The 14,188-nt window shown below is 43.6% G+C and overlaps 1 protein-coding gene across 4 annotated transcripts in view; it reads left to right on the top strand.

Moving 5' to 3' along the window:
- Window positions 1-14,188, top strand: part of LOC147105761 (plexin-B2-like) — a 274,135-nt gene that overhangs the window by 231,809 nt on the left and 28,138 nt on the right. For all 4 annotated transcript variants that reach the window (XM_086010484.1, XM_086010486.1, XM_086010483.1 and 1 more), the window contains exons 20-24: window positions 1,574-1,774; window positions 4,512-4,685; window positions 5,897-6,033; window positions 7,393-7,493; window positions 7,956-8,185. In XM_086010484.1, the coding sequence (XP_085866610.1) occupies window positions 1,574-1,774; window positions 4,512-4,685; window positions 5,897-6,033; window positions 7,393-7,493; window positions 7,956-8,185 (843 nt within the window). The remainder of the gene's footprint in view (window positions 1-1,573; window positions 1,775-4,511; window positions 4,686-5,896; window positions 6,034-7,392; window positions 7,494-7,955; window positions 8,186-14,188) is intronic.

The raw sequence follows: 14,188 nt of genomic DNA, 5'->3' as shown, positions 1-14,188 counted from the left end.
TGCCACAAAGGGTTGTCGTTCTAAACTTCATCACCGGGGTGTCGACTTGGAACCACCTTGATCCCAAAGAAATCCTGCTCGTCTCCACCACCCCTTCCGAAGAGGATGGTCACCAGCTGGTTATTAGACCACTGATGACTGCAAGCAATCTCCTATGATGTGTGTGTGTGTAAATACCTGAGTGATATTTTGTTTAATGACCAGTGTAATACTATATGATTTACAATCTGTTATTCTCCTGCTGAGGTGAAACTCTGTTTAAGCTGGCCTGTCCCTTTAAGTATAACTGCTATAAGTAAGTGCAGCTTGACATCAGGCAGAGTATGATCGATCTTTGGTGAGGGAAATTTGCGGTTTGGAAGGTGCTTATAAATTTCTGATTCCTGGTCAGAAAAAAAGCATGAATTAAGTCCTTTTCTTTCTGTTTTATTTTTGTTCCCCTGAAGTATGATGGACACTATCAAAACATTTTAATATATGTAGATTAATCGATCAATCTAGGGCAGTTAGTCCGATCCTGCATTACTGAGTTAGATCTGATAGTGTGCTCATACCTGTAGACCCAGTAGTCAAAGGTCAAAACAAAGTTAGCATTTTGATTCAACCGGACCTGGTCATGCATATTTGTTCTACATCACAGTACTGCTAACCTCATGTTGCTATTACTTTATCAATATGTAGAATTATTTCACCTCTTAAAAATAGAAGTTAAAACAAATCATTATGTTTTTAGCCAAATGTTACTTCTATTCATTATTTGAATGTTCAGTGGAAAATATATATGTTTTAATTTTTTTACTCATTTCTGGGATCTGGGCGTCGCTGGCAAAGCCAGCATTTATTGCCCATCCCTAGTTACCCTTGAGAAGGTGGTGGTGAGCCGACTTCTTGAACCACTGCAGTCCGTGTGGTGAAGGTACTCCCACAGTGCTGTTAGGGAGGGAGTTCCAGGATTTGGACCCTGCGACGATGATGGATCGGCGATATACTTCTAAGTCAGGATGGTGTGTGACTTGGAGGTGGTGGTGTTCCCATGCGCCTGCTGCCCTTGTCCTTCTAGGTGGTAGAGGTCACGGGTTTGGGAGGTGCTGCCAAAGAAGCCTTGGCGAGTTGCTGCAGTACATCTTGTAGATGGTACACACTGCAGCCACGGTACGCCGGTGGTGGAGGGAGTGAATGTTGAAGGTGGTGGATGGGGTGCCAATCAAGCGGGCTGCTTTGTCTTGGTTGGTGTCGAGCTTCTTGAGTGTTGTTGGAACTGCACTCATCCAGGTAAATGGAGAGTATTCCATCACACTCCTTACTTGTGCCTTGTAGATGGTGGAAAGGCTTTGGGGAGTCAGGAGGTGAGACACTCGCCACAGAATATCCAGCCTCTGACCTGCCCTTGTGGCCACAGTATTTATGTGGATGGTCCAGTTAGTTTTCTGGTCAATGGTGACCCCCAGGATTAATCTAAGCGTACTTAGTAATAATTTGAATTCACTACCATCACAGATATTTACATTGCTGCAGTTATTGTTTGGAAGGAAGAAATCATTTTTCTAAGTAAACTCTTCATTTTCTCTTGCAGAATGAAACAGAAGCATTAAAAAATTCCAATAATTCGATGCTCATCTTCCCCTCGCCTCCTGCAAACCAAAAGGAAGTTGTTGTCATCTTCATACTGGACAATTTTAATCAAAATATATCCTTTCATTACGTAAAGGATCCACACTTTGTGCATTTTGCAGATGGTGTACTCGTACTCAAACAGCCACCAATCTTTGTTAAGGTAATTATTAGCCAGTGGTTGTGAGTTTGCTTTGCTTGCTCTTTTTTGCTTTACAATTTTGTTTTTCTTGTTTTGTATTGTGCTACGTGTTTCATTCATGCTCCCAGTTTTTCTGGGATAGATTTTCCGATTGGTTTCACCCAATTACTGGATGTTAAGTGGGCGTAATCAATCACAGAAATGGTTGGAGGTTGTTATGTCAGACCTCCATCCATTCAGCTCATCCAATTTTCTAATCTGGTTTTTGGAGTCGTACCAGAAGCTTCCATCAACTTGCAATTAAATTATACCAAAGTTATCCCTCAGTTATGTCATTTAAATGTCTGTGCAATTTCCTGGTGGTCTAATCACCCATATGAAATGGGTGTCCAGGGCTGCTTGAGCACGCTAGTTACAGAAGTTCATTTAAAGAACCCTATAGTAAGAGTTGCGTCAGTATGTTGAGGCAAACTGTGCCACTCTACCAGCACCAGAAGGGCACCTCCCTGGCAGTGCCCATGCAGAACTGGCTACACAGACTTTGGGTCAGCAGACAGCCAGATCCACAGCTGTGTCATCTGCAATGTCACTTAGAACCGCCAGCACTACAGTGCACGTTAGTTGTGACGGCAACACTAGTCAACTGCATTCTCAAGTCCTTTCCTCTACCTTACAGGCTTGTTGCAATGGGAGGCTGCTCTGGAGTGGCAAGTATAGCCACTCTTTCACTAGTTCATCATTATGCCCCATCTCCACTTTGTTAGCCATCATAGAGGTGTTGGCGTGTTGCATCACCCCATTACTTGGCTACAAATTGGCTGATGCCTCTGCATTTATTGTGCCAGACATTTTTGTTACCGAAACAACCTTTCCAAAGTATCAGCAGTCCTTGTAATCGCTCCCAGTATTTTTATTCACTTGTCTTTTGAATCCTCCCATCACCCCTTTTATAAAGGCTGATTACATGCCATGTCCCATCCCCTTTGCTGAGCTTTCAACACCAGGCCCAATTTGAGCCAGAATCTTGCCCATGATACGTAATTGAAATATGACACTGCAAAATCAAGCAGGATCAGCACATTCATGGGTGGTTGCTAATAATACACTGCCCAACTACCAACATATGAAGGCCCATTCTGAAAATCTACCTCACTGTATCTTACCATCTTTGTTTAATTATAATCTCACTTTCTAATTTAGTTTATCTTGTAATCATATACGGCCAGCACACACTACGCACGTATTTGATGTAATATGACTGAAATGAATAACAGAAAGTGAAGTTAAAAAATCAGAGGTGTGCAGGTCTTTAGCCTTGATACAGGTAAGTTTCTCTTCACACTGCAGTACAGTACTGAGAAAGTGCTGTGTTACGGATGGGGCCTTACACCAAGTCTGCCTATTCAGGTGTGGATGTAAAAATCCCATGGCACTTGTTCAAGGAAGAGCAGTGAGTTCTCCCAGTGTTCTGGCCAACGTTCATCCCTCAACCAATACCACCAAAACCGAATAATTGGTTACTTATCTCATTGTTACTTGTGGGACTTTGCTGTGTGCAAATTAGTTGCCACGTCTCCCGACAGAACAACAGTGACTGCACTTCAAAAGCAATTAATTGACAGTGAAGCACTATAGGATGTCCTGGGAACATGAAAGGTGCTATGTACTGTAAATGCCAGTTCATTGTTCTTTCTATCATGTTTGCAACTGCAGTACTGAGTCTATGATTTGAAAGCCACATATTGCTCTTTTGTAAGCAGTTTTTTTTCCCTCCTTTCCAATGTACAGATTTTAATTGCAAGGAATCTAGAATAATCTGGAGAGACAGCTAACCTCCTGCTTTCTGCAGATTTTGTGTGCTTTATAGGTTTTTCCATTTAAAAGTGTGATTTTTGAAACAATGCTTTTGAAGAGGGTGCTTGGGAGGTCGAAAACGACTGAGGAACTTGGCAATGCCGGGAGAGATCCTGCCAAACTTGACAGCAGGACCTCATTATCATTTCTTTTTGTTCTGTTTCCCACTCGGCAGTCGGCAAAATTGACAGCCTGGCTGGCTGGTGGGTGGGTGGGAGGGAGAATCAGCGGCAGGATGCCGCAATCGAGGACCCTTGGCATGGTCCCCAGCAATGGGGAGGGGGTAGGTCTGCGATCACGGCAAGGTGGAGACCGAGGCCGTGATCTGCAGAAGGGAAGCCGAAGGCTTCCTTGAGGGGTCGGGATGTGCACTCCTGCTCCGGCCTAGCCCACAGGGTGTGCTGGAAAAGGCACTTGCCTTGTGGAGCTGGCAGCTCTCGCCTCCCTTTCACTGCCGGGTTTCCCGACCTCTGGGAAACCCGTGCAGCAACAGTGAATTTTAAATTAGGCTCCCAATTGCAGTGTGGGAGTCCGATTTAAATATGGTAGTGAAGTGTTCCACCTCTCCACGGTATCCAATATCCACCACCGTAAAAAAGGCAGTGGGCGCATGCGTAGTGTGTTGGATGCATTCCCCGTATTTACATCTTTAACCCTCCCCCGGCCCCCCCCCCCCCTTCACCCATCGTGGTGGAGGTTTATATTGAGGCCAATGTGTATCCTGTAATTAATGGTGTATAATTTTATAACTTTTTTTTAATTTGTCATTTTGGTGGCAGTTACAAAGATCTTTGAAAGTAAAAGGAGGGAGGAAAGTTGTTTTAATAGTTCAATTTATGATCTGTTGGATCGATTTTGCTTTTTGGTGTTCTCGATTGTAATTTTCCGTCGTTTAATATTTTAGGGAAACGATCTAAATGACGCAATGACAGCAGAAGAGGTGAAAGCTTACATTGGAGCAGAAGAGTGTAAAGTTACAACACTTTCCGCGAATGACTTTGTGTGTACTCCCCCAGAAAAACAGCCAGCACCCAAGCGAGTAAAGAGGGATGCAAATGATGATCTTCCACAATTTGTGGTATGTACTTTTCAGTTCCTACTACAGTTCATCTCTAACTTCTAATCAAAGTTTAATAAGTTGCAACGGGCCTGAAAACCCACGATCTTGCTTCCCCCCACCCCCCCGGCCCCGCAGTACCGATCCTGTCAGGTTACTCGGGTCAGACAGTTTGCATGCTCTTGGCAAGCATCTGCACCAGTATTGACGTAACTTGGACATCCAAGTGGTGGAGGTTAGTGGACTGCAATGCTGGCCAACTCCGACAGTGCAAAGCCTGTAGGTCCAGCTGGAAACAGCAGCACAAACTTTAAATTGGTGCCTTTTATAAGAAGGCCAGTTTCACTGGGCCAAACGTTCGGTTTCTGAGTGTTCCTTGCATATGTAACCTGTGCTAAAATTGTATGAAATGAGAATAGAATACTTGGCCCATCATGACTGCATCTTGCACATACCATGTACAATCAGACACAACTTCAAAATATTCATCCATCCTCACAGGGCTATTACCACTGAAGCAGAGAAGTTTAAGAGGAGAATTAATAAAAGTATATCAAGTTGAGAGAGGTTTTGCTGAGTGACTGGAGAAACACTTATTTCCCCTGGTTGGCGAGTTAGTGACAAGGATTGACAATTCAACATCGGCACTAAGAATGAGGAGAGGGGTTAGGGGGATTTCTTTATGTAGAGAGTTGCTGGAGCATAGAACTGGGCATTGTTGGGGTAGAAAGGATTGCATCCTTTAAGGGAAAAAGTGGATAAATATTTGAAGTAGAGGAAGATGGCTGGCAGAGGCACAATGGGCCAAATTGTCGTCTCCTGTGCTGTCTGATTCTATAAGATACAAGAAGAAAGCAAGGCTGTGGGATTATTTTTGGATTGCCCTCGCAAAGAGCCAGCACAGAGAATGCATAGATTTGCATCCTTCTGTGCTGTAAATTTCTATTGTTTTATCTGCTGTATTGAACTCCAGCTTGTTGCCCTCCACAGACAACACTTTTCCCATCCCCTCTTTCTATGGACCGGAATTTCATGGCTGGAATCTTAAAGCTGATTCGAAAAATGATTGTTTTTAGTTTTATTTTGCACTTGCGAAGCAGTCATGGAAGCAATTTAATTGCCATTCATGTTCTTCGAAGAAATACTAGCTAAAACATTTTCTATCCTGTTGCCACCTCGGTTAAATGCAATAAAACATTAATACACTCTGGAAACCGCTCTTTTCTTACCAGGTTAAAATGGGATACCGTGAATACTTGCTGGGAAAAGTAAAATATGACACTCCTGCACAGCTGCCTCTGGGTGTTATTTTGCCACTTGTACTGATTCCAATGCTGTTGATTATCGGTGTCTCTATTTACTGCTACAGGTACATTGAATATTTTCTGTTCTATTAAAATACACCACCAACAGGCTAGGCCTGGGGTTTGATTCTTATCTGTAGTTGGCTATAATAGGTTGACATACCCTGTCCCATTTCAAAGGCATGCAGCAACTTGAGAGAAGCAACACTGAATGGCGTCTAGCCTCTGGTGTATTATTTGCTTGTGCGCACCAGTCGTAAATCAATTTAGTTACAAACCAAAGTTGTCTAGTCTGTTTTTGGTTCACAGTACTGTCGTTTTTTTTTAATAAAAGTAATTAAGTGAGCATAGCCACGAAAATGGTACAAAAGTTGCTGCTAATTTCATTAATTAGCCAATACATGAAGAAAACCGCTGCAGAATGGAACAGGTGAAAATCCCACTTGCTGCTATGTAATGTATAGTTTATTTCCACTGTTGAAAAAATTTGTAGTTCTGTGGTAATGTTCACATGATACCTTATGCCTTCAGGTTGTCTGTTCCCGCCTCTTATGTCGTAGCAGCCTTCTCATCCTCCGCTCACCTGTCGTGCTGTTTTTATTTTTATCTTCACACTCTTCCCTTGGAGGATAGAGTGAAGTAGTGGAAGGATTCGCAGGGTGATTAACAGTCTGACAGGCCGCGACAGGAACGCTCCTTCCATGGCCGTAACTATCTTTATACCAGCCAATAGGGTGGTTCATCCTTTACAGCAGGAGAGTCTTATGGGGTCCCACCATCCATACGATGGGGGGAGGAGGGGTGGGGTGGGGGGAAACCCGCACCCACATCCACCGTATCCGAGCATCCCGCTGGATGACGACCCAGAATTTACATCCAAAGCTCCGGTCTCCACTTGTCCGGAAAGGGGTTCGAATCCTGCACCTTCGGATTCACAGCTGGGAATGCTACCAATAAGCCAAAGGCTCACTCACCAGTTGTGTGATAGCAAGCAAATGGAGGAAAAAAATGTTACTTATGCACTATCTATCTATTAGAAGGCATCACAAATTACTGAGTAATTTGAACTCCGTGCGCTGCTGATCCTCGTACACGAGCTGAATCTAGTTTGATCAGAACCAATTATTAAATTACTTACTGCCTGGCGACCAAAGTGCTGCTCATCTAATATCAAATTATAATGCTCGCTTCATCCCCCCCATCCACTCTGCATGGGGATCAGCCTCCGCCTTTAGGAGTGCTTGACCTGAAGGCCATTGCTAGTGTAAAATAGGTCGATACTAGAATCAAAACTTTCTGTTCATAGAATAGTATTTCTTCAGCGTCAAAAGGAAATAATATCAAATTTAACCTTTTATAAGAAATATGTTTTTACAAAGGTGAAAATGGCAGTTTTGGAAAAGCACGATTTGTTTTTGTTTCAGACGCAAGAGCCAGCAGGCAGAACGAGAGTACAAGAAGATTCAGCTGCAGCTGGAGAGTCTGGAGGAAAGTGTGAGAGATCGATGCAAGAAAGAGTTCACTGGTAAAAATGCTGAGACTCCTGATGATTATTGCTAAGTGCTGTATCATATAAGCAGGTCAAGATAATGATCTGATCGGTGTGATTAAAAAAAAATCAACTGTAAAGTAACTCCAGCCAGTCCATATCACTCTATTAATGCCCTTGAGTGCTGCAAACAGATAATTCCAGGCAGCTGACCCTGTGTTAGCTGTATATTCATTCATACATTTAACATGTTCAAAGCACACAAATCAGTACTATGTAAAGAAAGGTCGTCTTCCCCATTCTTTTCATGTATCATTGCTCACGAGGATATTTTTTATCAATATGCATCAACATTGATATGTGGAGGTGCTGCTTTCCAAGTGAAGTTTATCTGTAGCGAATAACAAGAGAAACCAATATTCAAGAATTTACTTGAAATAAATTGGACCACCTGTTGCTATTTTTTTTTTGAAAAACCTTTTTAATTCTTTTTTCCAGATCTGGTGACTGAAATGGAGGACCACTCAAATGATCTGAACGATGTGGGCATCCCGTTTCTGGATTACAAAACCTACACGGATCGCGTCTTTTTCCTACCATCGAAGGATGGAGAAAATGATGTCATGATAACTGGGAAACTGGACATTCCAGAGGCAAGGCGACAGACAGTCGAAGTCGCCCTTAACCAGTTTTCAAATTTGCTGAACAGCAAATCTTTCTTGATTAATGTAAGTTTCATTTGAGCTATAAAATCAATTAATTTTGTAGGGTGCAGAGAATGGAAAAATTGAGGATCGGTAACTGAACCTGACTTTATACATTACTTGTGTCATGTTTCTTCAAAAGGGGGAGAAAATGAAAGTTGGATTGTAAGATCAATGCAGAATACTTACTTCAGGTTGAGCTTTTTCGTGCAAGGTCAGAGTGATGCTTTTTAAGTAAAATTATTTTTGTTTACTGGTTTAGTGACAACCAATGTACCCCCTCAACAACAAACTCTTCGGTGGATTTTCACACTTTCTGTCGCCATACTATTTTTTCCGTGTTTCCTTTTTGCTATTGATTGGCCACCATGGGGTATATTTTAACTATTGGCTGGTTGATTAATTCTACCGGTGGGCGGGGTCTCATTAACGTGCCACTAGTGAGCGGCAGGCTCCAAACGGGTGCCTCGCTGCAGCTCACCGGCTCTGGGCTGGCGCAGTATCAGGCGGCATGGAGGCCAACCTGACGGTGGGGAGAAGGGTCGATCCGGGGAGGCAGCGGCCCACATTGTTCTTTGGGAGCCTGGAGGAGCACTTCTCCTCTTGGCCTCACGAAAATCATTTTAAGCTTACTTTTTTTTGATGCCTCTTCTGTGATACTGCCCAGTTGTCTGTCAGAATTGCAATTGGATTCCTATGTAGGTCATTGGACATCGATTTTAATATTAATAGGGCTTACTGCCTGAAACAGATGGTAGCTCCGAAGCCCAATGGTAGGCCCCTTTGTAAACGAGGCGGTAAGCCATTTACGCCAAGCAGCCCGTTAAAATCTACTCCCATAGCTTGAAGTTAAAACTCTCAATAACTTATTTATTACCTCAATAAGATACAGAGTGGCTGGGGAACTGGGTGGTGCAAGAGGTTGTTGCACTGTTTCACCTCTGGACCTGATTTGAGGTTGTTACACAAAATTAGGGCTCATGGGATTGGGGGTAATATATTAGCATGGATTGAGGATTGGTTAACGGACAGAGAGTAGGAATAAACTGGTCATTTTCAGGTTGGCAGGCTGTAACTAGTGGGCTAGCACAAGGATCAGTGTTTGGGCCGCAGCTATTTACAATCTACATCAATGACTTAGATGAGAGGGCCATGTATAATGTATCCAAGTTTGCTGATACAAAGCTAGGTGGGAAAGTATGTTGTGAGGAGGACACGGGGAGCCTACAAAGGGATATAGATGGGTTAAGTGAGTGGGCAATAAGGTGGCAGATGGACTATAATGTGGAGAAATGTGAAGTTATCCACTTTGGTAGAAAAAATAGAAATGCAGAATATTTTTTAAATGGTGAGAGATTCGGAAATGTTGGTGTTCAGAGGGATCTGGGTGTCCTTGTACACAAATCATTGAAAGTTAACATGCAGGTACAGCAAGCAATTGGGAAAGCAAATGGTATGTTGGCCTTTATTACAGAAGGAAATGGAGTATGAGTAAAGAAGTCTTACTACAATTATATAGGGCCTTGGTGAGACCACACCTGGAGTATTGTGTATAGTTTTGGTCTCCTTACTTAAGGAAGGATATACTTGCCATAGAGGGAGTGCAACGAAGGTTCACCAGACTGGTTCCTGGGATGGGGAATTGTCCTATGAGGAGAGATTGAGGAGACTAGGTCTATATTCTCTGGAGTTTAGAAGAATGAGATGATATCCTTGAAACATAAAAAATTCTTACAGGGTAGATGCTGGGAGGATGTTTCCCTTGGCTGGGGAGTCTAGAACTAGGGGTCACAGTCTCAGAATAAGGGGTCGGCCATTTGTGACTGAGGATGAGGAGAAATTTCTTCATTCAGAGGGTTGTAAATCTTTGGAATTCTCTACCCCAGAGGGCTGTGGATGCTCAGTCGTTGAGTATATTCAAGACAGAGATCGATAGATTTTTGGATATTAAGGAAATCGAGAAATATGGGGATAGTGCAGGAAGGTGGAGATGAGGTAGATGATCGGCCATGGTCTTATTGAATGGCAGAGCAGGCTCGAATGGCCTACTCCTGCTCCTGTGCCTTATGTTCTTATGCCCAGATTCATGGGATGAAAGTCTCTCCTCTATCCTAGCTATAAGTCCTCCATGAATTGAGATTGTACAGTCTCAACCCAGTTCGTAGTGGTTTTGAGCCCACAGCACAAACCTAGCCCTAATTTAGCATTATCTGGCAGAGAATTGGTGATCTCTGAGACACCATAAAGAAGGCTGCTGTGGATAGTGGACAGATTCACACTATCGCAATAGGGGGTTTAAATCATTGGGTAGAGTAGAAGAAACTTTACTCTGTTACCTCTGATCTGTGAATACTTGATGTTGAGACTCAGTGATAAAACTGGGAAAAATGCTTAATTCCCCAACACTGGCATTTTTGAGCACAAAATTCAACGTTTAACAACTTTTCTTGTATTCGTTTATGGGATGTGGGCGTCGCTGGCAAGGCCAGCATTTATTGCCCATCCCGAATTGCCCTTGAGAAGCTGGTGGTGAGCTGCCTTGAACCGCTGCAGTCCATGTGGTGAAGGTACTCCCACAGTGCTGTTAGGGAGGGAGTTCCGGGATTTTGACCCAGCGACGATGAAGGATCGGCGATATACTTCTAAACCAGGATGGTGTGTGACTTGGAGGGGAACTTGGCGGTCGTGGTGTTCCCATGCGCATGTTGCCCTTGAGCATCTAGGTGGAAGAGGTCGTGGGTTTGGGAGGTGCTGCTGAAGAGCTTTCCAGTGAGAAAGAAAGACTCTAAGAGGAGGATGAACCATCCGTTGCTAACTAAGGAAGTAAAGGATGGTATCAAATTGAAAACAAGGGCATACAATGTTGCGAACATTGGAATAGTGGCAGGCCAGAGGATTGGGAAAATGTTTTAAACCAGCAAAGGATGACTAAAAAAATGATAGAGAGAGAAGATAGCTTATGACAGTAAGCTAGCAAGAAATATAAAAACAAACAGTAAGAGCTTCTACAGGTATATAAAAAGGGAGAGAGTAGCTAAAGTAAACGCTGGTCCCCTAGAGGATGAGTCTGGGAAATTAATAATGGGAAACAGGGAAATGGCGGAGACTTTGAACATATTTTGTATCGGTCTTCTCGGTAGAAGACACTAAAAGCATCCCAATAATGGATAATCTAGGGGCTATTGGGGTGGTGGGGGGAACTTAAAACAATCACTATCACTAGAGAAAAAGTACTAGGCAAACTAATGGGACTAAAGGTGGACAAGTCCTCTGGACCCGATGGTCTGCATCCTAGAGTCTTAAAAGAAGTGGCTGCAGAGATAGTGGATGCTCATCGTGGACTTCAGAAGCCACCGAGGGAACCACCGCCCCATCAGCATAGACGGGACACCAGTGGAAGTAGTCAGTTGCTTCCGATTCCTGGGACTGCAGATCTCCAATGACCTGGCCTGGAACCACAATACTGAGGCCATGCTGAAGAAGGCACACCAGCGCCTCTACCCTCTACGGTGCCTGAAGAAATGCGGCATAAGCACACAGTGGCTTGTGAACTTTTACCGCGGCACCATAGAGAGCGTCCTGACTGGTGGTGTCAATGTGTGGTATGGTAACACCACTGCACAGGACAGGAAAGCCATCCAGAGGGTTGTGAGGACGGCAGAAAAGATCATCGGGTGTGCACTTCCGTCTATCGAGGAGATCTTCCAGACCAGGTGTCGAAACAAGGCCCGCTCCATCATCCAGGACCCCAATCACCCTGGGCACGAACTGTTCTCCCTCCTGCGGTCTGGCCGTCGGTACCGCAGCATCCGAACCAGGACCAGCAGGTTCAAGAACAGTTTCTATCCACAGGCAGTGCGCCTACTGAACTGCTAACCGCACTGCCCCACATATAGTCACATTCTCCCCCCCACTCTGGAACTGTATATCACATGAACCGTGAGCTCACAAGAACATTCTTGATCACTGGACTGTGTGTACATAGGACTCTTGTACCTCAACCTTAACTTATAACTTATAACTCATTTGTACATTGCATGCTGCATTTTAACTTATACGACCATATAATTATCATATTACATTACTATTACTTCCAGTGGTAACAGAGGCTTTTTGCACTATTCATCATATCCTGCAACTTGGACTGTCATTGCTATACTTATTTGCTTATTGTTTCTATATTTATACTTGTGTTTACTTTTGCTTTTTATATTTATACTTATATTGTGGGACTGAGTGGGGAGTAAGCATTCCATTGTACCAGTTACATATGGCAATAAAATAATCTTGAATCTTGAATTGGTTGTAATCTACCAAAATTCCCTGGATTCTGGAGAGGTCCCAGCAGACTGTAAAACGACAAAAGGAGGGAGACGGAAAGCAGGCAACTATAGACCAGTTAGCCTAACATCTGTCATTAGGAAAATGCTTGAGTCCATCATAAAGGAAGTGGTGGCAGGACATTTAGAAAATCATAATGTAGTCAAGCAGATTCAGCATGGTTTTATGAAACATAGAAACATAGAAGATAGGAGCAGGAGTAGGCCATTCGGCCCTTCGAGCCTGCTCCGCCATTCAATGCGATCATGGCTGATCATCCAAATTCAGTACCCTGTCCCTGCTTTCTCCCCATACCCCTTGATCCCTTTAGCCTTAAGAAATATATCCAACTCCTTCTTGAATATATTTAATGAAATCATGTTTGACAAATTTGCTGGAGTACTATGAGGATGTAACAAGCAGGGTGGATAAAGGGAAACTGGTAGATGTCATGTATTTGGTTTTCCAGAAGGCATTCGATAAGGTGCCACATAAAAGGTTACAATGCAAGATAAGAACTCACTGGGTTGGGGGTAATATACTAGCATGGATAGAGGATTGGCTAATTAACAGAAAACAGAGAATCGGGATAAATGGGTCATTTTCAGGTTGGCAAACTGTAACTAGGGGGTGCCGCAGGGATCAGTGCTGGGGCCTCAACTATTTACAATCTATATTAGTGACTTGGATGAAGGGACCAAGTGTAATGTAGCCAAATTTGCTGATGATACAAAGATAGGTGGGAAAGCAAATTGTGTGGAGGACGCAAAGAATCTCCAAAGGGATATAGATAGGCTAAGTGAGTGGACAAAAATCTGGCAGATGGAGTTTAATGTGGGAAAATGCGAGGTTATCCACTTTGGTAGGAAAAATAAAAAAGCAAATGATTATTTAAATGGTGAGAGATTACAAAATGCTGAGGTCCAGAGGGATCTGGGGGTCCTTGCACATGAATCACAAAAAGTTAGCATGCAGGTACAGCAAGTAATTAGGAAGGCAAATGGAATGTTGGCCTTTATTGCAAAGGGAATGGAGTATAAAAGTAGGGAAGTTCTGTTACAACTATATTGGGCGTTGGTGAGACCACACCTGGAGTATTGCGTACAGTTTTGGTCTCCTTATTTAAGGAAGGATATACTTACATTGTAGGCCATTCAGAGAAGGTTCATGAGTTCGATTCTGGAGATGAAAGGGTTGCCTTATGAAGAAAGGTTGAGCAGGTTGGGCCCATTTAACTAGTGTAATTGCTGAGATTGATTTGATTTGATTTAATTTAATTTCAATTAATTAAAGGGTAAGTCATGACAGGAGAGCCCGGTACCGTGGTATGCTCCTCCTGCGCTATGTGGGAACTCAGGGACACTTCCTGTGTCCCTGACAACTATGTGTGCAGGAAGTGTGTCCAGCTGCAGCTATTGGCAGACCGCATTGCGGCGCTGGAGTTGCGATTGGATGCATACTGGACCATTCGCGAGGCTGAGGACGTCGTGAATAGCACGTTTAATCAGTTGGTCACACCGCAGGCAAAGGTTGGACAGGCAGAAAGGGAACGGGTGACCAACAGAGTACGAGGCACTGGCAGGTAGTGCAGGGGTCCCCTGTGAACATCCCCCCTCTCAAACAGATACACCACTTTGAGTACTGTTGGGGGGGATGGCTTATCAGAGGAAGGCAGCAGCACCAACTTCCTGGCACCAGGGGTGGCTC

The sequence above is a fragment of the Somniosus microcephalus genome, chromosome 17 (genome assembly GCF_052327205.1).
Source record: "Somniosus microcephalus isolate GS21.2 chromosome 17, FLI_Smic_1.0, whole genome shotgun sequence".
Taxonomy (NCBI): domain Eukaryota; kingdom Metazoa; phylum Chordata; class Chondrichthyes; order Squaliformes; family Somniosidae; genus Somniosus; species Somniosus microcephalus.
The sequence above is the reverse complement of the archived record's forward strand: the minus strand, read 5'-3'. Positions and strand labels throughout refer to the sequence as shown.